The sequence below is a fragment of the Pagrus pagrus genome (genome assembly GCF_965226575.1).
Source record: "Pagrus pagrus genome assembly, chromosome: 8".
In the NCBI taxonomy this organism is placed as follows: domain Eukaryota; kingdom Metazoa; phylum Chordata; class Actinopteri; order Spariformes; family Sparidae; genus Pagrus; species Pagrus pagrus.
The window spans coordinates 21,439,340-21,461,674 of NC_140192.1; the positions used below are offsets into that span (position 1 = coordinate 21,439,340).

The 22,335-nt window shown below is 44.6% G+C and overlaps 1 protein-coding gene across 1 annotated transcript in view; it reads right to left on the reverse strand.

Moving 5' to 3' along the window:
• Nucleotides 1-4,284: 4,284 nt before the first annotated feature.
• Nucleotides 4,285-22,335, reverse strand: part of setbp1 (SET binding protein 1) — a 34,938-nt gene continuing 16,887 nt past the window's right edge. The window contains exons 3-7 of the mRNA XM_084359110.1: nt 17,249-17,670; nt 14,873-16,819; nt 14,523-14,730; nt 13,348-14,413; nt 4,285-9,099 (exon numbers count right to left, since the gene is read on the reverse strand). Coding sequence (XP_084215236.1) covers nt 8,594-9,099; nt 13,348-14,413; nt 14,523-14,730; nt 14,873-16,819; nt 17,249-17,670 — 4,149 coding nt within the window. The 3' untranslated portion in view covers nt 4,285-8,593. The remainder of the gene's footprint in view (nt 9,100-13,347; nt 14,414-14,522; nt 14,731-14,872; nt 16,820-17,248; nt 17,671-22,335) is intronic.

Here is a 22,335-nt window from a genome sequence, read left to right on the forward strand (position 1 = left end):
AAATGTGCACGTATTTGCATAAAAATAGGTACATTTTTGCACATGCCCATGCACACACACACACACACACACACAAAACAGGGCACCGCTCTAAATCCAAATCAAACTGCCATGAGTCACACTGTCACCGTGGCAACAGTGGCCAGCTCCATGCACACACATTCTGTTATATCTCTGGTGTTTTATTTTTTTCTCTCTTTGCGCCACACACAGCCACAACCAACTTTCAGCTACAATAATTCCTGCGCTGATCTCTCAAGTGGATCAATGAATAAACCACTGGGGTGTGTAGGTTTGAGCCGTTGAGGTCATAGTTCAGATTTTATCATTCAAATCTATTAACACACTTCATCTTCCTTCCTCTTAAACTGGAAAAACAGCATTTGTGTACCTGTCATATTTACTGCTTTGACTACGCTGAGTGATGATGCTCTCTGTCTGTGGATATGACATGAGGCATTTGGGGGTTTTGAGCCGCAGTGATAAATTTCACCACCAGATGGTGTCTCCCATCACTGCCAACACTGTGCAGAGGAGACAGAGAGGAGGGAGGGAGAGAGGGGGTGAGCTTAGATGTTGCCTGCTCTATCCATCTTCATAAACACAAGCAATTGTCACCCTCTGAAAACACCATCAGAGATGAATTGAGGGAATGCTTGGTAACATGGCAGGCTTCCTGGTTAGTTGGCTTGGACAGCAGGTCTGTGTGTTGTAAATGTGTTGCTCTGTCTGTTGTTGATGGTCTGTGCAGCTTTGGATGTGCCTCAAACACTGATATTCAGTGGCAGTCAATCATACATCCTGACTCAAATTTGAATCATTATTAAGAATAGGAAATAATTGTTCAAGTTAGTGATAAAATTGGCACAAAAGTGTCCCTTTTGCTGAAGAGATACAGCAGCATTTAGGAATCAAGCAGTCACAGTGAGGGCTATAAGGTGCAAAATTAATATTTCTAATTTAAGGTGGAATGGCATTCTGCACCAATCAGATAAGACGAACTTGCTGCTGCAGAGACACTTCTGTAGTCTTCCTGAGGCTTCATAATGTTTGTGTAGGCCTAAACGGTACAAAGGCTGAGCTTTGAAATAGCTCAGAGGTGAATTTGTTGGCATAGGGATGGTGATGAATTGCCAAAAGCCAACGCAAACAATCGTGATAATTTACAACTACTTCAGACTGTTGTGCTGCAGACGATAATATGACAAGACTGGGCAGGGACCAACAGCAAAGGGGCTCTGATTTTTTTCCACAAACTCGTCCTTTTGTTTTCCAGAGTGTGCTAGCTGGGCATATGCTGGTAAAACACTGATTGATGCAGCTTTGATGAAGTGGGCAGAATTTGGGAGGAAGAATCAGCAATTTGAGAGGATAATCATCAAAGGCCCGCCCACTCCATCTATGACACACTTCAAAGCCTCTCCCACCAGAGGAAGCTCATACTCGTAGCTGGCAGCAATGTTCGGGATGTTGCTGGCTGTTGTTGGAAGGTGGTTAAATGTTTTTGCCCAACCGTTGCCCGTAGTCTTTGTTGTGTGTCCAGTACTGTTGCCTCTTGTTGGCTCAGGGGCTCTTTGACCAATTTGGCCACCTTTTCCTCTCCACAAACAAATGAGCAGCACAGACTGACACCAGTGAAAGCAAAACAAAACTTTACCGTGTTAGTTACAGCTTTTTATAAGAAATACAGACAAACTCTTTATGTCTTTCTCAGTTGATTATAAAGTTGATGATAAAATGTTAGCAGCTTTTGCAAACCACGGATATGTCCAAATGTGTCATAGGTGTCATATTGTATTCACATTACATGTTAATAACCTGACTTTCATATTGGGAGGTAAAGGGGTGGTGGTGGAGTTACAGGACACAAGGCTGACAGGCCAGTGACTACAGTTCGAGTCTCTGTTTCAACATTTTGTAAATGTGACACCACTGGATATCTTCAAGGAGACCTCGGGACAATTTCAACAGCTGTTTAACAGCATATATGATGCTGTTAAACATCATATATGTTAGTCTTTGTGTCTTTGTGTGACTGACACAAAGAATTTGGTCAGTCAACCTTTTATCAAGCTTTTTGGAGGCTGACTTTGTGTTTCACAGCCTTTTATCCAACAGACAGCTGGTGACCACACAGGTTTTTTGAATACCTGCTGGTATGTTCACAAAATAACAAAATTGACAAAGGGTTAAATATTTATCGCAGTTGATAATCCATAAATGTAATTTTTTTGTCATTGACTTCATGATAGCCATACACCAATTGTGAAGCAAGAATTTGTAACAGCAGATAAGCCACCTGTAATCCCTGTAAATTACTCAACTATTTTTGAATACGCCAACAATGCAATCTGAGTTGTGTGTGCAGGAGTTCTTTACCTTTCTACGGTACACATTATAATCTTTAAACAACCAATACAAGTCAACAGAACTTAGCACACTAGCCAACTCATAATATATTCAGAAGAGTTCAACACGCAAACTTCAAGCAGTGACTCCATGCTTATGTACCTCTTCAAAATGTCATCATATGTCGGTTGTGTGTGGGTTATATGAAGTGCAAGATGCAACCAGAATCTTGTGCGCACTGTCAGGTTCACACGACACTAAATCCTACATTCCAAAGGGGGTTAGTCCACAGAGGGTTTGGTGGGAGATCCTCCCAAATATTTGGAACATTTTCCTTAAAAAGCAGATTGTTAAGTTTGGAGCAGTGAACCTATAGGCCTCAGCCGAGTACAACAATTTATAAGCCCTGTCCTCCTCCCACACTTTCAGCAAATTCGTACAAACCTCCACCACCATAGTTCTTTTACAGCCTGTATCTCCAGATAGCTTATCAAAACACCCATATATGATATGCACTTCTATCATTGAACTGAAATATTTCTGCCATAAACCGATGTCACAGAAGATAATGTAAGATTTATAAGCTTGCATAATATTGTTATATAAAGCTGAACATTTTTCAAAAGATGGAGCAACAAGAAAAGACGACAAAACCATACCTGGGTCACTTTAAATCCAGTCCATTTCCAAAGCTTTCTTTTTGTCCAGCATCGGGGCTCCACCTACTGAGCAGGTAGAATATACCTTCTTATTGCCATGGAAAGTGCCATATAGATAGATTTGTGACATTTTTCAAGTTATACATGTGCTATTAATGTTTAACTCACACATTGGAAAAATCCCAGTAAAATGATGTCACTGGAATTGTGCTCACTCACTCCAACTGTGGATCTCTCAATCCTCACTAGTTAATCTCATTAATGATGGTGTTGTTTATATTACTATGTGATTTTTTTTTTTCTTCCTGGAGCTTGTGTGGTGAACATCACTGTCTTGGAGGGAACTACATGACGCTAAACCTGGTGAGAAAATCCACACATTGCACATCACAGTGATGATCCTGTTTTTTTTCCCCTTTTAAGTGCAGCTCTGGCTCATCAGTAAATCCTTCATGCAGGATGTGCTTCCCTGTGCTGTTTCATCGTGATCACAGCCCAGGAGATCTATCTCATGCTCTCTCTTGTGCTTGAGGTGGAGTGGGGCCATGTGGGCTCATTTACAGGCATCAGTAGAGAGTGATTTGGGTGCAGACCCACTGCAGCCCTGACTTCCATCAGAGTGGGGTTTTTTTTTCAGCAAAACACCGGTGATGCCAATGGTTCCATCAGCACCACTAGATACACTGAGACACATTTGGGCAGCTCACCCTGCAACCATGGTAACAGAAGAATTTTACTAGTTGGCAGCAGCCAATAGTGGGGCACTTCCCACTCAGCTTCGTCCAATAACAGAGCAGCCTGCAGCCCAGCCCACATAGAACTGATACTGATGGGCTAGTGCAGGCAGGATTTAGAGATGTAGGCTTGGCTAATGAACAAGTACAAGAGTAACAGTGTGTAGGTATGTGTGCGTGTGTATGTGTGTGTGTGTGAGCATGTGAGTGTGACTGAGTGAGGCTGTGGCATAATCTGATGAGAGGATTCCCTCTCTTTTAACCGCAACAAGCGAACACATTGTGGGGTAGTACTCATTCACTGAGACCATCTGACATTCAGCACCAACAGTGCAGCAAACCCTCCTGTCATCTCACTCCCACTCACATTCACATGCAAGCTGCACACACTCACACACCGCACACAGACACGCACACATAAGTCTCAACTGGCTCTTAACACGAAACAACTTGTCAGCCGTATCTCAGCATGTGACAAAGCAATTTTTAGGGGATCCGAATATCATATCCTAAGTAGAAAGAAGAAAGTATGTGCCACCATCAGCTGTCAATAAAGTCATTTATTATTTCACACAATGGATAACATGAACAACTTCAACTGTAGTTCTTCTTAATAAGTGCTCAACGCTGCCAGCCAACAGAAGGGTAGCAAAAGAATGAGCTTTTCTTTCTGAGGAAAGAGAAATAAAAAAAATGAACCTACAAGATCATGAAAGATAAACATGACCAAAAGCATGCCAGCGGACATGTATATACATATATATTGCATGTATATATGTGCTTAAGACATATATCTGTATGCCAGCAAATGCAAATACAAAATATATGTGTACATTTACACATACATACTGTGAAGGATATATGCATATGCATGCGCATCTAGTATTTACTCTATATGTCAAATATTTGCAGTTTTTAATATTCATACAATGTACAAAAATGCTTCATGAATTAAAAAATTCATTACAAAAAGAAACATATCAAACAATGTACAAGTCTTGCTCCAAATTCAATTGAAATTCAACTTTCGGCTTGTCTAAAATATTTATGCATACAATCAAGTTGAGCATGCAAATAAAGGAAACCCACTCTAGAAAAAGGTTCAAATACACTATGTATACAAACTAAAATATGCCCACACTGTTAGAAGAGCTCACTTTGTGCTCTAAAGAAGTACATTTATTGGTTTTCTCAATGCTTCATCTGCACTTTCAGCTTTGAACAACATTATAGCTTAGAACTGTAACGTATGCTGTGAGGATGACTACATGTACATTTATGAAGCTCTGTCTCACGTGACCCCTCACTCCATGTGTAGGACGCTCATCACAGCATGCTACAAAGGGAATGGGGGGTGATTAAGATATAGGTGCCATATTATCCCATCCTAGTTGCTGTAGTGAACTGGTACATGTGGACTACAGTAAATACACCCAAACCACTGATTTAAGATCAAACACTGCTGCGCTGCAGAAAAAGATCCTCACATCAGTACTTTGGGCTCTCCTGTAGCCACTGGTCCAGATTAGCTGCTAAATACAATACAACAACAGTGACCTTGAACCCTATTCACAGCCACTTCCCCTCTGCAGTCTCTGTGTAGAGTGAAAGCTCTGGATTAGGGCAATACTTGTCAGTGTTAGAAGGCACCGGAGCATTGGCTGGTAGGAGAGACGGACAGGACAGACAACACCTGGGGTCTTTAACTCTTACATCAGAGACCGCTGACTGACCACAGTATGGAGGAGGAAGCTGCCAAGCGTGTAGTCTCTACACCTCACGGACCACATATCTAGACCTCGTCTTCACCACAACAGACTGCAGACCCACTGAAAGTCATCGAGCAAAGTAAGGTTAAGCTCACTAATGTTAGGACGAGTGTATTTTTGGCTATGTCCTCTGAGAACTCCCCCCACACACAATCCTCCTGCTTACTCTTTATGCTACTGCACTGCCCCAACTGGCTGCAGGCAAAATAGCTGCAAGTCAGCTGGGATTCCTATTTTTGGTCGAGTGCACTACAGTGGGGCTTGTATCCTCCAAGAACTTTTGAAGGTGTGATAAGGCAAATTATTTTAGTATTCAGTGAAATTTAACAGACTGGAACAACAACTGTCAATGTACAGCAGAATCTGTCGAATAGGGAAATCAATTAATGTTTTCTTGGGTCTTAAGCAGTCTTAATAGAGAGAGAAGGTCTACTGTGGTTTTAGGAGACAGTCCCAGCATAGCGGAGCCCAACCGGTATCCATGCAGGATGGACATACTAACACTATTTACAACAAACACTTCAATACTGTAGTTTTACATCTGGTTAAGGCTGTACTGCATAGAGCTGCAGTAACTATAGTTTTCATGAAATGATAGTCACTTTCTGCACAACTTATTACAAATTATTACTGGTATTATTCACAATTCTTGTTACATGAATTCATTTTATTCATTAAATAAGACCACTTATTTCTCTTTGTTGAAGGGTGGACCCAGAACAGAAATTCCTTTTAAGGTCATTGCCAGGCATGGCCTGATGCATAGCGAACAACAATGCACGAGAATGTGGTTTCCATGACAACCTCCTCTGTCCCTCCTTTGCTCACTACACAACCAATTATATGTTGCAAATAACTGGTTAAATACTGTGCAGAGTACTTGATCTTCAATTATACTGGGACATTGAGTACAATCAATATCTCTGGATAGATATACATCTGATACAGGGGACCTTTCTGCTTCCAACACTGCTGTATAGCAGTATGTATGCCAGTACGTGATGTGTATTTAATACAGTAATATCATATTGTATTCCAGCCCTTCTAGTTCTGTTAGGATGATATGGGTCAGAAAACTAGGAGGAAGCTAGGAGACAGACTCAGTGCCTGGTGACAGAGGATGCTGATTATGGAAGCTGTGACAGGGTTCTGATGACTAAGACACGTGTCATATGCACAATCATGAATATTTTGGGTCAATTTCTGCGGCATTCTTTGCCATTGGATATTTCTCAAGTCAAATGTAATTGGTGGGAGAAAGAAACATAAGGCACAAGTTGAACTGCTGCAACTGAGAATCCCACCCAACCCAAAGAAGACAATCTCCTGAAACAAAACAAAGTTGCCAAAGAAACACTGATCCATTGCTTATATTCTGAAATACTTGTGAGAAAATACCAACCACTACCCAAAGCCTCGTATACTGTAGATAGAGTTTAACAAAGGCTTAACATATTGACACAAAAAATCCAAGATGGCTACATTCTAGAGTGCACATAGGAATGCTTTACATTGGTGCCAACATGGTGGAGAGTTTGTCAAACTCTGATTTAGATTCTTTTAAATATTACATCCTTACACTGAATACTGAGACTTTGGTTTCTAAATCTAAATACTGGATTTACTTTAAAAAAAAAAAAAAAAAAACATCTCCAAGGATATGGATTGAAAATCATGTTAAGGAGAAAAGACTCAGATTAGCTTTTCAAAACACTGACTGTGAGCCCTCTTCAGCTGAACTGTCCAATCACGATTCAGACTCGGGCTTCGGTTTGACGCTTTTGGCTGCGCAGCCTGCATATACAAATTGATTAAAATAATGCATGCTCTCTGGAATGGATATCCACACCATCAAAGGCCAAAAACTAATGCTGGATCAAGCATGTAAGTGCTGCATTTGATTGATGCAAGTGTATGGTTTTTTCATAGTGCATTAAACCAATTTTAAGGTTTACCAAAAACACACCTGATATTCCTCCTGTATGCAATGCCCCCTGGATATAAACACAATAATGTGTGTATGAATGAATACATGTGGTTCTTCTGTCTGAAAACAAACTTGTCTTGAGTCGCACCCATGTCTGTTTTTGGTTATAAAACAATACACAACTTTCATTGTCTATGGTACAACAATTCTATTTGATATACTGTATGCCAGTACATGTCTATGAGCTGGTTTCTCATTGTACAAGGCAGGCAACAGTGGACTTGTTTTTATGTACAATCTAGGACAGTCTGATCCACCATATTGCCTTTATGTCACTGCTCAGGACAGGCCTGAGCAGGGAGAGAGAAATAAATGAGACAAGGAGTAGGTTGAGGGAGCACAAGCAATGGGAGATGTAAAACCTGATTGGGAGTAGATGAGATGACAAAGGGAGATAAAGTTGAGTGGCAGGCACCAGGGAGGGCTAAAGAATTGGGGTGAGTGCCGAGCAGGGAAGAGGGACGGGGGTGAGGAGCTGCCAGCAAGAATGAGTTACTTCTCTGAGAGAGTAGGAAAACAAGGAAGTTACAAATGGGGATGGGAGCAAAGTACAGGGATAAGTAATAGGGTAAGGTGGCTTAATTACTGCTGCATTATCCCACATGTCTTTGACAAGCTTCCTCAGAAAGGCAAAAATAAGCAGAGCTGCACAGTTTAATATTAACCATTCCCCCTCCCCTTGCTGGTAAATATATGGCTAAAGCCACATTCAGATACAGTATCATAAAGTACCATAAACATCACTGTATCAGTTACATAAAGAATCACATAATATCCTACACTATCATAAGTACCACACATTTTATAGCATCAGATTCAGTATCAAATAGTACCATATAGTGCCATTGTAAATGAAGGTCCAATGAATCCTTGAAAGGCTCATATCTGGTCGGGTTGAGCAGACAGAGGGACGGAACCGAAGTGTTCCCTCCTCCTGCTCCTCCACTGACCCGCTGTAGTCCTCACAAATCAGAGAGGAGAAACAAGTCAAAGTGCACCAAGGAGTCCCAGAATTAAGGGCACTGCATCTGATCGGCTTGAAACAGCACTGACTCCAATAACTGCTCTGTTACTCAGTTGTTCCCTCCTGCAGATCTATTGACTGGAAGGAGACCATAACTCGTCCCTGCTGTGGCCCCTTCCTCTGCGTTTCACTCCTTTGGCCTGCGGAGGCACAGATCGCGCTTTATGGACCACGGTCTCAATTGTTGCTGAGATAGAATCATGATTTGAGAACTCCAGAGGCTCGGGGGTCAAGCTTGGCCTGAGGCTCTGCCTACCTGGCAGGTCATCGCACCTTTCCAGGACAGGCATCCCCAGTGTCCTCCCATCACCTCTCCTACCAGCCAACATGTCCAAACCCCGACCATTAGCTCGTTCTTCCTCCCTCCTGTTGGTCGGCTCTGATTCCTCTATGGGTTGTTTTCGGGGCCGTCCAGGCCGTCTTTTGATGACATTGTTTCCTGTTTTGGCTTGTCGCTGCAGGCGCTTGGCACGGAGGATTTTCTGCACATGCTCCAAGTTCAAAGAATGCATCCTCCTCACGTCCTTCTGGATCTGTTCCACCTCGCGTCGCTTATACCTCCGCTTACTGGGAACACCTGGGAAAGGAGAGAGTCAATATCAGTGAGGTGAGACATCACAAGGTAAATAAATAGCAGAGCATGGTCTATAAAGAGAGAGGAGTTTTCATGCTAGTGTGTCACTTAAAATGAGCAGCCTTGGAAAGGCCAGGAAAGACATCATGCCAATTTAACTCATGGAAAGAATGTCTTTTTCTTGCTTCAAGAGCTTCCTGCTAATTTTGACATATTCATGTAAGCCTTTCAAAGCCCAGCTGAGCCAGGAGAGCAGATCCTATCCTGTAATTGTCTACTAGAGAGCAGAGAGGAGAGGGGTGAGGAGGAGATCCCATTCTGCTAGCAGGAAACCCACAGAAATGTCTCCTTCAACCATTTAATATGTCGCTACACAATAACAACCCTGTGCATCTGGAGCACAGGCTGCCAAAGAGCCAAACACACACACAGAAATAAAAACAAGCATATAGACACATTTATCCACATGCACATATTCACAGAGACAGAAATACAAAAACACACATGTGCATACATGCACATGCTCAACATGCAAAAATAATGAATTCAGCGGTTCAGAATGGCTGAGCAGAAGTAACTGGAGCCATATTGTTTCCTTCACACTGGTGAACTGGGCAGTGTGCCCTTTACACGCTGTTCTATCCTTTCTTTTCCCCCTTTCCCCATCACTCTCATTCTCTTTTCCACTCAACTCTTCGTGGGCGGCAATATGCCACTCTCTAATTTTCAATTAAACTGGTAACACCGCACCATTTCATTTCCGTCTCTATTTCAGAAACCACTTCCTGGTCTTGGTCTGTCTCTGTCATTCTTTTTGTTTCCCATCTCTGTCCCATTTCTTAGCTCCCCCCTCCTCTCTGCCTGGGCACTGTTCCCGAGGCTCAGACTGAGACACAGCCAAAATGGAGGAAAAGCACAATCAGCCACCAGTCCCCAAGCAGTGTGCACACAACATGTTTGGTCTCTCGTTCTTGAGCTTTTACTCCTATTCCTGGATTCCCCAACCATCTCTTGTCTTATTTTCCTCCAGAATGCTGCTGATACAATGTAGCAGGTTTCTGCAGTGATCTAGCACATGATGACTGCATTAAACCAAAACAGCTGCGGATTTTATATACCAAACATGGCAGGCTAGACTGCGGGATAACATTTAAAAAGTGAGGCACAACAAATTGAAATTATTTGTATTTATTTCAGAAAATGTGGAATGGGCATGGGTTAAGATTAGGGCTCAATACATCATTTTGCAATGTGCATACACGCAATTGTCACATCGCAGGATGTGCAACGTCAAGTAAGGCAAATTAGCTTAGCTTTATCACATTTCAGATCCGTTTTTGTGGCATTCAAGCTGAACATTAACATTGCAGACTGATAAAAAATGAACAAATTTGCCACTTAGCAGTCTTTCTGACACTCAGTGGCTGTAACCATGATGACTTCCGCTTACTGTGACATCAGGTGCAATGCCTCTATTGAGCTATTTAAGTAATCTGGTGAAAATTCCTGTATTTTTTCCTACTGACACTTGTGTCAAAGAAAAACAAAATACTGCAATGTGAGATTTTTTTTAAATATCATGCAGCCTTCGTTAGAATAATTTGTGTTTGTTTTTTGAAGTGTCACAACAAGAAGATACAGAGTACATATTCAACACTGTCATACATTTTTTTTTACATTAAACAGAATAAATGGGAATGTTAAAGGGAAAATTAAGAGTGTAGAGCTCCATGGTAAGGTGTTTGCTAATGAACTAAGAACAAGGGAAGGTAAACAGAGGCCTGACCACGCTCCATTTAAAACTCAGATGGACATCTCACTCTATTGTTGCTCACGAATCCAGGGCAGACAGTGAAATTAGTCTAATGCAGAAAGCACTAAGTAGCAGTAGTTTATGAGCTGCACAGAAGTGTGCACACGCTCAGCTCTCTCTCACACACACACACTACAAAGTAGCAGAAATTTATGAGCTGCATACACGGAACATAAAACTGGTGACCTTCAGCGGTGTGAGGGGCCGTATAGTACTGAAGACCTGTTTCTCTGTGGAATAGGAAGTCACTACTACACAGAGATACATGCTCACTTAATATCCACCTCCCCTGCAGTGGCTGAGACCAGACTTCAAACAGGATTAAGGTGATCCTTCATGTATTATTATTTAGTGAGAGTGTTCCTCTGCATGAAAGTGCATGCATATATTTGAACTAGTCATGTGACACAAAGAAAATTATTCTCAATGATTCAGTCAAAGATGACCTGCTTTTATGCAAATATGCATCTGAGAGATTGCTGTCAGCTGCAGTGTGACCTGCTGATTGTTGAAGAAACACACAAGCGCGCACACAAGTGCACACATGCATAAAAAATAAAGCTGTTTAAATCATTACAAACTAGTTCAATTAATGAACGATTTACAAACTCACAATTGCATGCTCACATAATAATATGAATAACATGAATTTTGCATCTGTATCAGATTGTGCAGGCCACAAGGATGTTCTATCTTTCTGTGCGTGCATATGTGTGTGTGTCTGAGCGGGTCTATGCCTGTATGTGCATGTGTACATGTATGGCTGTGCATGGCATGCATGCGTATGCACACGCGTGTGTGTTTTAATTGGGCTAAAGCCGTGAAGTGAGGCAGTAAGTCATGCTAGAGGAGGGGCAGAGGGAATGGGGGAAAAGAGAGGGGAATCCGGGGGGGGCAAGAGAAAAAGCAGAAAGAGAAAGGGAAGAAGGAAAGAGCGATAGAAGGGGGGGAGGAAGAGGCGGAGAAACAAGAGGAAGTCTGTGTATAGATGTGGGGATTGTGGGAGAGAGGAAAAAGGAAAGCAAGGGCAAGAACTGCAGGAGCAGCACAAGGAGAAAAGGGAAGGACATGGAAGGTAGAAGAGAATAACAACACTAGAGGGATAACGTGGTGGGGGGGGCTGGGGGGGTAGGTTAGGTGGAGGATGGGGAGTGGAGGGGGGTAATGTGTATATGAGTCATCCGTCCTGGATCCCTTGGGGTGGGGGGTGTATTCTAACTGAGCCCCTGGCTTCTCCTCCCCGCCACTGGACTAGGCCCCAGTCATTAAACCCCTGGCTGCCAGCCAGCTCTTTTAACACAGGCAAGGGCCTTTTACGGCGTGTCTGTAGAAAATAAATCACACTGTGTGAATAATATATCTTTGGCAAAGGCATTGGCAGGAGAGGAGGAAGGGAGGGGAGGAAGGAGAGATTGGTGAATTATAGTCGTCTCCATCCATGCATTACGTTCTCTCTATCCCCAGCCAGATGTGCTCAAAGACAGCAGAAAACAAAATGTACCAAAATACACATTAGTCTGCTGGTGAGAATTTGGGGCTATGCTGCCTCTTTGTCTGCTTTAAGTCCTGATATTGCTGTACATAGCATATTTATAAATAGGAAACACCTTGACGAGTATGCCGCCATCTAAATTTCACATGGCAAAAACCCTGTTAACTCTGACTAAATACGTGATTAAGTCTCTACGCCAGCTAATAACAAGCCTGTTATCACTAGGGAACAGAATAATATATTGGGCCCCAATTATTTTTACAAACATACTCCCAATTTAGCTGTTTTAACAGTTCTGCAACCTTGGGTTTGGGATGTTATGATTATATGTAAGTGGCCTGTACCACCACGATACTACACTGTAAAGCAGAAGTGTAGCATCTTGTCATTTACTGAACAGCATCCACATCCAGTATTCCCTCACAGCAAGGTACACTAAATGTACTGGCAGCAACCAAGCTATGTCAACATCATGGTGAACTCATTAGCTAAATCTGTATTTTAAATCTAAAAAGAAAGCCATATTCTTAAAAGACTTGACTTGTGGTCCACTAATACATTCTTGTTCCCACAGATAGGAATCTCACTGCCTGTTTAATGATCTGCTCTCCTTTGCCTTGCAATCGGATCTGTGATAAGGTCCATTGCTGTTAAGCTGTTAATGTCAGCTGAACACTTCCTGCTGATGCTTTATATCAGAAGCTTTTCACAGGTGAGTCATGGATGGCTTTTACTGCGAGGTAGCCACAGAAAGTCTAGCCACAAGTGAATCAACAGGCAGTTACTGCAGTTTTGGCTAACCGCAAACCTCAAACACATCATCAAAGTAAGCATGCTTCTTGCCATGCTGTCCCTGTGAATGGTAAAAGGGCAGTGCACTCTCTTGTAAACACACCGTTTAGTAGATTAAAAATGAACAGGTAATCCTAATGTAAGTGGTTCTTACCAGTGAGGGATGGACTGGAGCACTTGTTCACCTGTCCTGGCTCCTGCCGGGCAGTTTGGAATGACATTAAGCCCTGATCTCCAAACACAGCGAGCCGCGTCATCCTGCTCCTCCCACCACACTCGTCCTCCCGTGACCCCAAAAAGAGGTCTGAAGCTGACTCTGTCCGCTGTGATTGGCTACTGTAGCTGCTCACGAAGCTGTTTATTGGCTGTCGTGTCTGACGGGAGTGGAACTGGCTGTCAGCAAGAGAGTGTGTGGACAGCTGGTCCGACTCAAACATCCCTAAGCTGGATCCCATGCTCGAGCCCCGACCACTGCCCCTCTGCTTCTCCAGATGCTTTGAAGAGCCCTGATTGGCCAAGTCCCTCCTGTCATTCAGCATGCTGAGACGTGCATTGGTCTTAGCTCCACTGAAGAGCCCACCCAACTCCTGCCGGTCTCGCAGTGAGAGGAGGGGCTCATCCTTGTGCTTATGTTTGTGCTTGTGCTTCCTCTTATGGAGGCGAACCCCTGCAAGACCACCTGCACTGCCACTGCCCAGTGATCCAAGGCCCTCTCCTCTAACAGAGGGCCCCTGGAGTGGACCACTGGCGCTGCGAATCTTGGCCCCGGGCTGGAGCTTTGAGTGTCCACTGGGGTGGAAAGCCTTGGGAGGGGGGACAGCAGGCCTCATGAAGGGAGATGGAGGTGCAGGTCCTAGTGAGTGATGGGGCAGGTAAAATGGTGGAGCAGGGGGAAAGTAGCCCAGACTCAGAGTAGGTGCGTAAGGCATCGCATACGGTGCTGCATAGTAATTTCCCCCAGCCAGCGGATAACCATATCCTTGAACAAAAGGCAGCTTCGATGTGATTGGCTCACTGGCCTTGGCTGGACGGCCACGTCTCCTCTTAGCCTTAAGATCAACACTCCTCCGCAGGTACGAACTGGAGTCACAGGAGTAGGAGTCGTAGGTAACCGGGTAGTAGTGATGGAAGTTGAGGCGGAAAATGGAAGGATAGGGGTGCTGGGGATAGCAGGTGTATCGTCTGTGAGACACTCGTAGCTGCTGGAGCTTTACCACAACCTACAGGAAGATTTAAATGGGAAATATTTAGAAAAACACACCATATACTGTTAGACATTACAGTGCTTGGTCAAAGATAACACACAGAATGTATTGTAGTGTTTCTAACCTCCTCCAGTTCAGAGAGAAAGTGAAGATGATCCCGGCTCTGTAGGCACTTCCTCTTCCGCCGATGATGTTTTTGCTTCTTTTCCTGCTGTGACAGGAAGTTGTCAACAACAGTTGCTTGCCGTTCACAGCGTGCTCTGCTGCCCCTGTTGGATGCTTCAAGGGCTGCTGCCTCTGCAGTCTCAAACCCGCAGAGATCAAATGAGTACCTTTATGAACACAACATAAAATATAAAATCACATTAGAACATTATCTTCACGAATGTATTGTGATATAAAACAACACAAATCACAAGGCTTATAAATCAATAACTCAAGAAAATTTAAAAGTGTAGTAGCAGTGTACTGCACCTGCGTCTAGAGGCGGGACCCTTCTCAGTTTGATCTGAGATGCTGTTGTTGTCTGTCCCAATCCCGCTGTCACTTGGAATAGTCTCCTCACTGTGGGACTCGCTGATGGGGGACAGAGTCACCTCTTTCACTGATGCCCCCTCTGACAGGTGGGAAGGTGAATTAGCCAGAAGGCGTGGCGGAGATAATTTCCATCCCCCAGAGAGAAAGCCCCTACCTAGTGGCTTGGAGGGCAGGGCTGAGATGGGCTGCAAACTGGGCATAGTGGCATCAGAGTGGCTGGCTCTTATGGATGGAGCACTGGAACTGGGAGACGAGGTTGTGGAAGGCACTGCAGGGCTCTCATACAGACTGGATACGGAGACAGACAGTGGGGGCTTGTCCCTAGTGGCTTTGGAAGGGTTGGAGCCTTGGGTTTCTGCTCTGGGTTTACGCCCTCTCTTTTTTCCAATGTAGATGGTTCCTCTCTTGCTGACATTTATCTGTTTTCCCAGCCGGGCCTCGATGGTGGACGCCATGGCAGTCATAGCTGAGGTAACAGGGGCAGAAGATGACTTCAGAGCCAGAGTGCCATTCTGACTGGAACCTGAGAGGATCTCATTCAGGATGCTCTGCATTTTGCCAAGCTTCATCTTGTTCAGTGGCCTGGGATAGCCCCTGCCACGCTTTAGTTTCAGACTGTTAGAATTGGCGCTGGGGGGCGTGGAGGCCATTTGCACTAATGTGTTTAGTGCGTGTGTCTTCCTCCTACGGTGAAACCCTGCAGAGGTTTCCTGTGCCAGCGGGCTTGGAGGTGAGGTGGAGGTGCCCTCGTGGATGGTCTCAACTGTCAAGAGTGGCTGTTTCTTGGGGCGTCCTCGTTTCCTCTTAATGGGTGTGTGGACGGTCAGGCTGTCAGTGTTGGTGTAGAGGGGGCTAGCGGGGGTGATGGGGAATGCGGAGGGTGGGTCAGCCAAGGTCGATGGGCTACCACGGTTGTCTCTCTGGGGTGACATGAGGCTGGCATGGCTTTTAGCTTTCAGGTAGGACCATCTGTCCTTGGCCTTGGTTGGTCTGGAACTGGCTGTTGAGCTGGTGCTGTGGCTGGGGCTCGGACTCAGGGCTGCACTGGGTCTAGGGCTGGGAATGGGGCTAATGTTAGCCCTTGGTTTAGGGCTGGGGCTAGGGCTGATGCTACCCCTGGGGTTGGGGCTTGGGTTTGGGCTCAGAAGTCTGGGGTTCGTGATAAGACTGGGTTTGTTGATGTGATTGTGAGGAAGCTCTCTATGTTTAAGGGCGTCTGTGCTGATCCTAGGGCGACCCACAGGGTTCTTTTTCATTCTGCTTGCATTCAAAGCTGACTCTGGGTCAGACCCGCTTATGACTGTCTCACCTCTTTCTGCCCTGTCTATCCTCTCTCCTTTATCTCTTTTATCGACTTTATCTGCTCTCTCTGCTTTTTCTATTCTCTCTCTACTGACATCAGCCTGACTTGAAAGCCGAGAATCATTTTTGTGAGTGTCCATCTTATGTGCTACTTTGGGTTCTGGGGGCCCAGGCTGGTGCTTCTCTGTAGTGTCAGTGTCCTGCCGTTGCTGTGATTGCTCTTCTACAGAAAATGACTCGTCAAAAGAAGGCCTCCTCCGCCTCTTTCTTCCTTTTCCTTCCTCTGCCAGCATGGGCATCCCTCTGTCTTCTTCATCTCCTCTCCTCCCGGCAATCGCTCGCTCTCTTTCTTCTTTTCTCCTTTCCTCTCTTTCTTCATGGAATCGCTCAGCTGTCTCCTCTTGCCTGTACTTATGCCTCTCCTCTGAATTAGTTGGGCTCTCAGATCCCTTCTCAGGCTGTCTTCCCCAAGGTGTATCAGCACTTTGGGGATTACAGAGCATCCTCTGGGAGTCCTTCCTGCCGTATTTCCTCTTGATGTTCCCAAAGAGCTGTTCACTGACCTCTTGCAAACCCCTCCCCCTGGAGAGATGTATACAGAGAAAAAATGATGACAAGTGGAATGGAGAGAGAAAGGATGTTTTGTATTTCAATACTACACAGTCAGTACTAGTATGAACATGTATTATTTTATGTGTCACCATGCATAGGGGTGGGTATCACCAGAGGGCTCTTGTGATATGATGGTTCTATAATAGTTGAGCTATGATTTAATCATTCTTTTTCAATTGTGGTTTATAACTAGATATCATTTGAATTATAATTGTGATCTGAAGTTTTCACTTCATCTTACGTAAACACTAAAATTTTAGAATATTTCTTCACAAAATATCACAATACAAAACTGTATCAAGTTTCTCCCATCCTCAGTGCATGAGTATACAGTATTTTTGTTCTAGTGATCATGTTTGGCTCATGATAAGATCCACCACACAGGAAAATGTACCATACCTGCTGAGAGAGGTCAGGTTGAGAATACTGGCATCTGTAACTACTGGCAACTGCAGGTCTGGAGTCAGAGATCTCTGAGGTGAGGGGCTTCGTGCCGCTGTTCGTGAGAAAGGTTGGGTTGGATCGAGCAAAGAGCTCCTATTGGCTCCTGCCAGTTCTCTGCCTGGCTCAGAATCCGCTGGGTTGGCTGGGGATGCAGAAGGTGCTGAAGACGTGATCCAGTCTGGATTGATTTGGTGTTGGTGTGCATGAGTGTGTTGGAATTGTTGCGTGAGAGTGTGCTGTGTTTGCTGTGTGTGTGAGGGTGCATGTGCAGGGAGGACTGAGCTGCGAAGCTGGTGTTTGGGCGGAGTGTGATCTCCCAGTAGTTGCAGCAGGCCTCCCTCTCTCTGTTCAGGCATTCTGAACTGGCGCTCGTATGTCTGCGGATGACAGAAAAGAGAAACAAAGTCTGGTTACTATATACAGACTGCAATCACAAGACAGCTTTATATAGCTGCAGGGGCAGACGAATGATATGATAATGATAATGTGATCAGAAAACTGTGATGACTCTGTTTCCTGTCTTCACAGAGATCACACATATGTAGCACAGCATCCAGTTCTGAATAGTTTTTTTTCTGTCTGCAGATATCAGATCAGTGATTATTGTTCTCTGATATGACATTCTTGTCTTTTCACGGCAGGACTGAGGATTTTAATACATCTAGTGTGCATGAGCTAACAGTGTGCCACAAAACAAAAGGCTTGTTTACAGAGCAATTAAATTCCTGTGGCAAGGATGTTGCATGCTGTGAGAGGTGGGGGCGGGGAGGGGTGGAGATGGGGGTATCTGACTGCACACAAACACGGTGGCCAACAGTAGCTCAGCCATGTCCCCGACTGCCCTAGACTCAGAATGATTTACTATTTATTATCTTTATTGTGTTTATAACTCTCCTGAATTGTTCAAAAAGTAACTTACACTGTCATACTGTCAACTGCGTATACAACACATATCCAAAACTACGGCATCATTTTTCCCCTTTTTTCCCACAATGAAAAGTAAAGCCAGTTTACATTCCATGTAAAACTGAAAATGCAAAAACTTGATATACTGTATCAGAACATAACCCGACTCTATGTATCACTGCTGCATAATCAGCGTACTCCTGGAAGATGAGAAATAGAGCAGCGGATGGCCTTTGTGGTTTAGCCTGTTATTAACAGACTCAGTATGACGCAACAAGACACTGTTCTGCTGCGCTGCAGGGAGATGTAACCTAACCACAGGCCTGCCTCTAAGCATATACACACAAGCATGCAAGTGCACACGCACACACTCACACTTAAATACAGTAGATATACATATTTCAAAGGCTTTACAAATTCCTGCCTCAAACCTAGTAGCACAAAATGTATGACCACAGTCAGGCAACCAATTTTAGTCTAGATGGATCTGGACCTTGCCCGATGATTTGCTCTTACTCTTTGCAGATAAACATACACACACTTACACACAAAAATGAGGTATATATTGTATGTACTGTAGTCCTTATCACAGTGCACATATTTGCAAGAACAAGTGCTCCATCTCCTCTATCTTTTACCCTGCCAATGTCCCATTCTGCCTTCATTACATCAGCCACTTTCAATCTCCTCTGTCCCTTCTCTTTCACTATCGAACTTTGTTCTTACTCTTTCTCTGTCTGCTTTACCATCAGCAGTCAGGCACTTACTTACACTGGCTGCAGGAGCTGGTTATCAGTCAGATGCAAGCTGCACACACTCACAAGTGAATGCTGAGTAACACAGCACTTGGATGAAAACACACTGCACACACGCAAGCAAACACTTAGCAGAGTAAATGATTAACAATGCCAGAAAATGCATGCGCACATGCAAACTCTCATTTATCTCCTGAATACACTGCTATGGTATCCTTTCAGCTCTCAGATGTGTGTATATAAGTGTGAATGCGCATGTGCGCATCTTGACACTGGAGAGGAGACACTGTCCGCAGGGAGATAAGATGACAGACACCTGATACACACCTGCGTTCTCATTTAACCTGTCCTAGAATACCTGTTGTTTCAGGTTAAAGGAGGGCACAGAAAAAAACAGACAAGGAGAGGGAGGCAGTTAGAGTGATAAAGATAGGCGTGCACATGCACAGACACACACGGATAAAATGTATCCTCCCCACTAGCCACAAAGCAACCACAGTGATGTGATAAAAGTGAGGAATCATGAACATATTTCCTACTAGATATAGAAAAGCAAAAGACAAGAAAAAGAAAAAAACTGAAAGACGGAGCTCACCCCCCCTTTCTGGTTGTGGTTGGGTTATTGGCACCAGTTCAGCTTTTTGTTCTTAGTTTCCGCCCTTCTACCACCCTCTCTTCCCTCTCCCCTCCTCTACGCCTCATACAATCCATGAAGCATTTCCAGGGAAAATACACTCACTGTCTGATATCCACACAAGCAAATATAAATAGATGGAGGTACTCCCATGGTTGTTGAAGTCAACACAGTGTGAAAAGAACTCCTTATTCTCCTCAACTTGTCTAGACAGGGTCAACCTCGATCACTCATATAACCAGACAGGTTTTCATATGATAATTTTTATATGTACCGTGCACTTTTCTCTTTTGCATGTTTTGCAATGCTGTTTTATTACTGTACTGAAGGCCCTGTTGTCCTCATGTACTGTAAAACTCTATATATACACTAAGTCTCTGTACGGCTGCTCTAAGGCCACAGAAAAACATTGCTGCACTAGACAAATTGATTCGGATATTTCCCTGCTGTACATAGACTGCCCTGCTCCTGTCATGTGCTGTGTGAATAGGGACTGCCATCACCCTGTGCTACTGCTGGCCTGCAGCAGGGGGCAGCGGTCAGGAAATCAGCACTAACATGGACTCTGACCCTCTGGAGCAACCCACAAACACTAGAGCAATGAGGCTTCAACCTTTTCCACACTGCCCTTTTTCTAAAAGTCCCCTCCGATCAAATCTAGATAAGCAGAAAAGCTAACACAGAACAGACCCAAAGCATGTTTACTCCTCAACCCGTGATGCACTCTCCCACTCTTGAGGTGCCGGGGGCTGTGTGAGGGGTTAAGGGTCTTGCTCCTCAGCTTGGTCAATAACCATTTCTAGGATGTCTTCCTCTGGGTTAACACTGTAACAACATTGATTGGTTTCAGTCAGTCTCACAAAGACTCTCCAACACCAGAATGCAGGCAGATATGGCATTGCACATTCCTTTCCACTGGTGATGTAACCATTAGATAAGGTCACAGTGCAGCGGAGGAGGTCATGGATAATATGTGACTAAGTGCTGCAATCACCCAACTGAAAGGCACTTTGCAAATGAGTCAGCGTATATTTACTGACAAATACATGTGTGTGTGTCTGAATGTTACATTCACATTCAGCAGGCTGCTAAAAAGGTGATCTGGATGTAAAAAAGTTTGACATGAGGGGAGGTATGTGACAGCCCCTCCTGTCCTTTCCTCTCCTGCAGCCTCTCGTTTTCCACTGTTGAATAAACTGAGTGGAACTTCTCCCTCACACACACACAGAGCACCCTGGCTGCACCATTATACTGGGAAAGAACACCCTAAACAGGCACACCCAAATCTCACAAGCCAGCAGCACACATATACCCACATATACACCAGCAAACATATACACAAACTCCATGCACGCAAACACAGACACACACAAACACGCTGCCCTTCAAATAGTTTTTCGCAGCCTTTTATTTGGCTGCACGCCCGGTGGTTAGAGTGTTTCATTTTTCCCTGTGTATGGAACTGGGCAGCTGTCCAGGCAGACACACAAAGAGAAAGAGAGAGAGAGGCACAGAGAGACAGAGGGAGAGAGAGAGGGAGAAATGGGGAGGGAGGGAGAGAGGGGGTTACTGAAAGAATGAGAGCGGCAGAGAGACAGAGGGAAGAAGAGGACCAGCAGAAAAACAAGAAGAGAGGTGCCTAGACCCGTTAACAACTAGTTCCCTGCAAAAACCTTATGATTGATATGATCCTCTCTTTTTCCCTCTCTCTCTCCTTGTCACACACACTCTCCTTGGCTTTGACACCATGCTGTCTCCCTCTGCCCCTGTGGCCTTGTGTGTGTCCCCCCCCCCACCTCATCTCATCCCTCCTTTTCTTCTTCTTTTCTCTTTTTTGGAGCTGACCATTCTCCCCCTGTGGGAACTACCCCCTCCCTCCCCCTTCTCTCCAGCTCCATTCAGGGTGCTGCTTCGCTGTGATCTGTGTTTCTGACAGCTCTGCACACACACACACACACACACACACACACACACACACACACACACACACACACACACACACACACACACACACATAGCTCCTCTGCAAACAAACACCATGAATACTAACACGGCTTTGTGTCCATAGCACTTAAAACGGGGTTGAAGGAGAGGGAGGGAAGGAGGGAGGGGGAGGGGGGGTGCAGAGAAAAGGAGGGAAAAGCGATGGAGGAGAAAAGAGGCACTGTGTTGATCTTGTGGCCACTCTCACAGACCTCCCTCCTCCCTCCCCTGCCACCCCCCTCATCCCTGCCTCTCGTTCTCTCGTTCTTCCCACCAGTTCTCCCGGGAATAAAGACTTCCATTCATGCGCCTGAGGAGACCCACAGCAGGGGAGAGAAAAGAGGGAAGAGAAGGGGGAGGAAAGAGGAGGGGGTGTCAAGGTGGGACAGCACTGGGATCAAGCTTACTGCCTAAAATTGTGTGTATGTGTGTGTGTGTATGTTTTTTTTTTTACCCTCAGCGTGTGCTGTCTGAGCTAACGCTCTACTATCTCCGATCTGGTGGCATCTGTGCCAGCCAATGCATCTTCTGGGAAAGTTGGGTGGGAAAGTTTGGGTATTGGGCTCCATTCAAAACTTTCACTCTCCAAAACTATGTGTTCAGCCGACAGCCGCAGTTTAGCAAAACCAGGGCCTGAGTAGTTGGGCCAAATACTCTTTTCAACATGCTGTTATGTGCCATCCCTGCTGGGCATGATCAAGCTTTCAATCTACAGTACATTTGTCCTTTAGCACACTGTAAAGCAGAAGCCAGATTTAATGCAC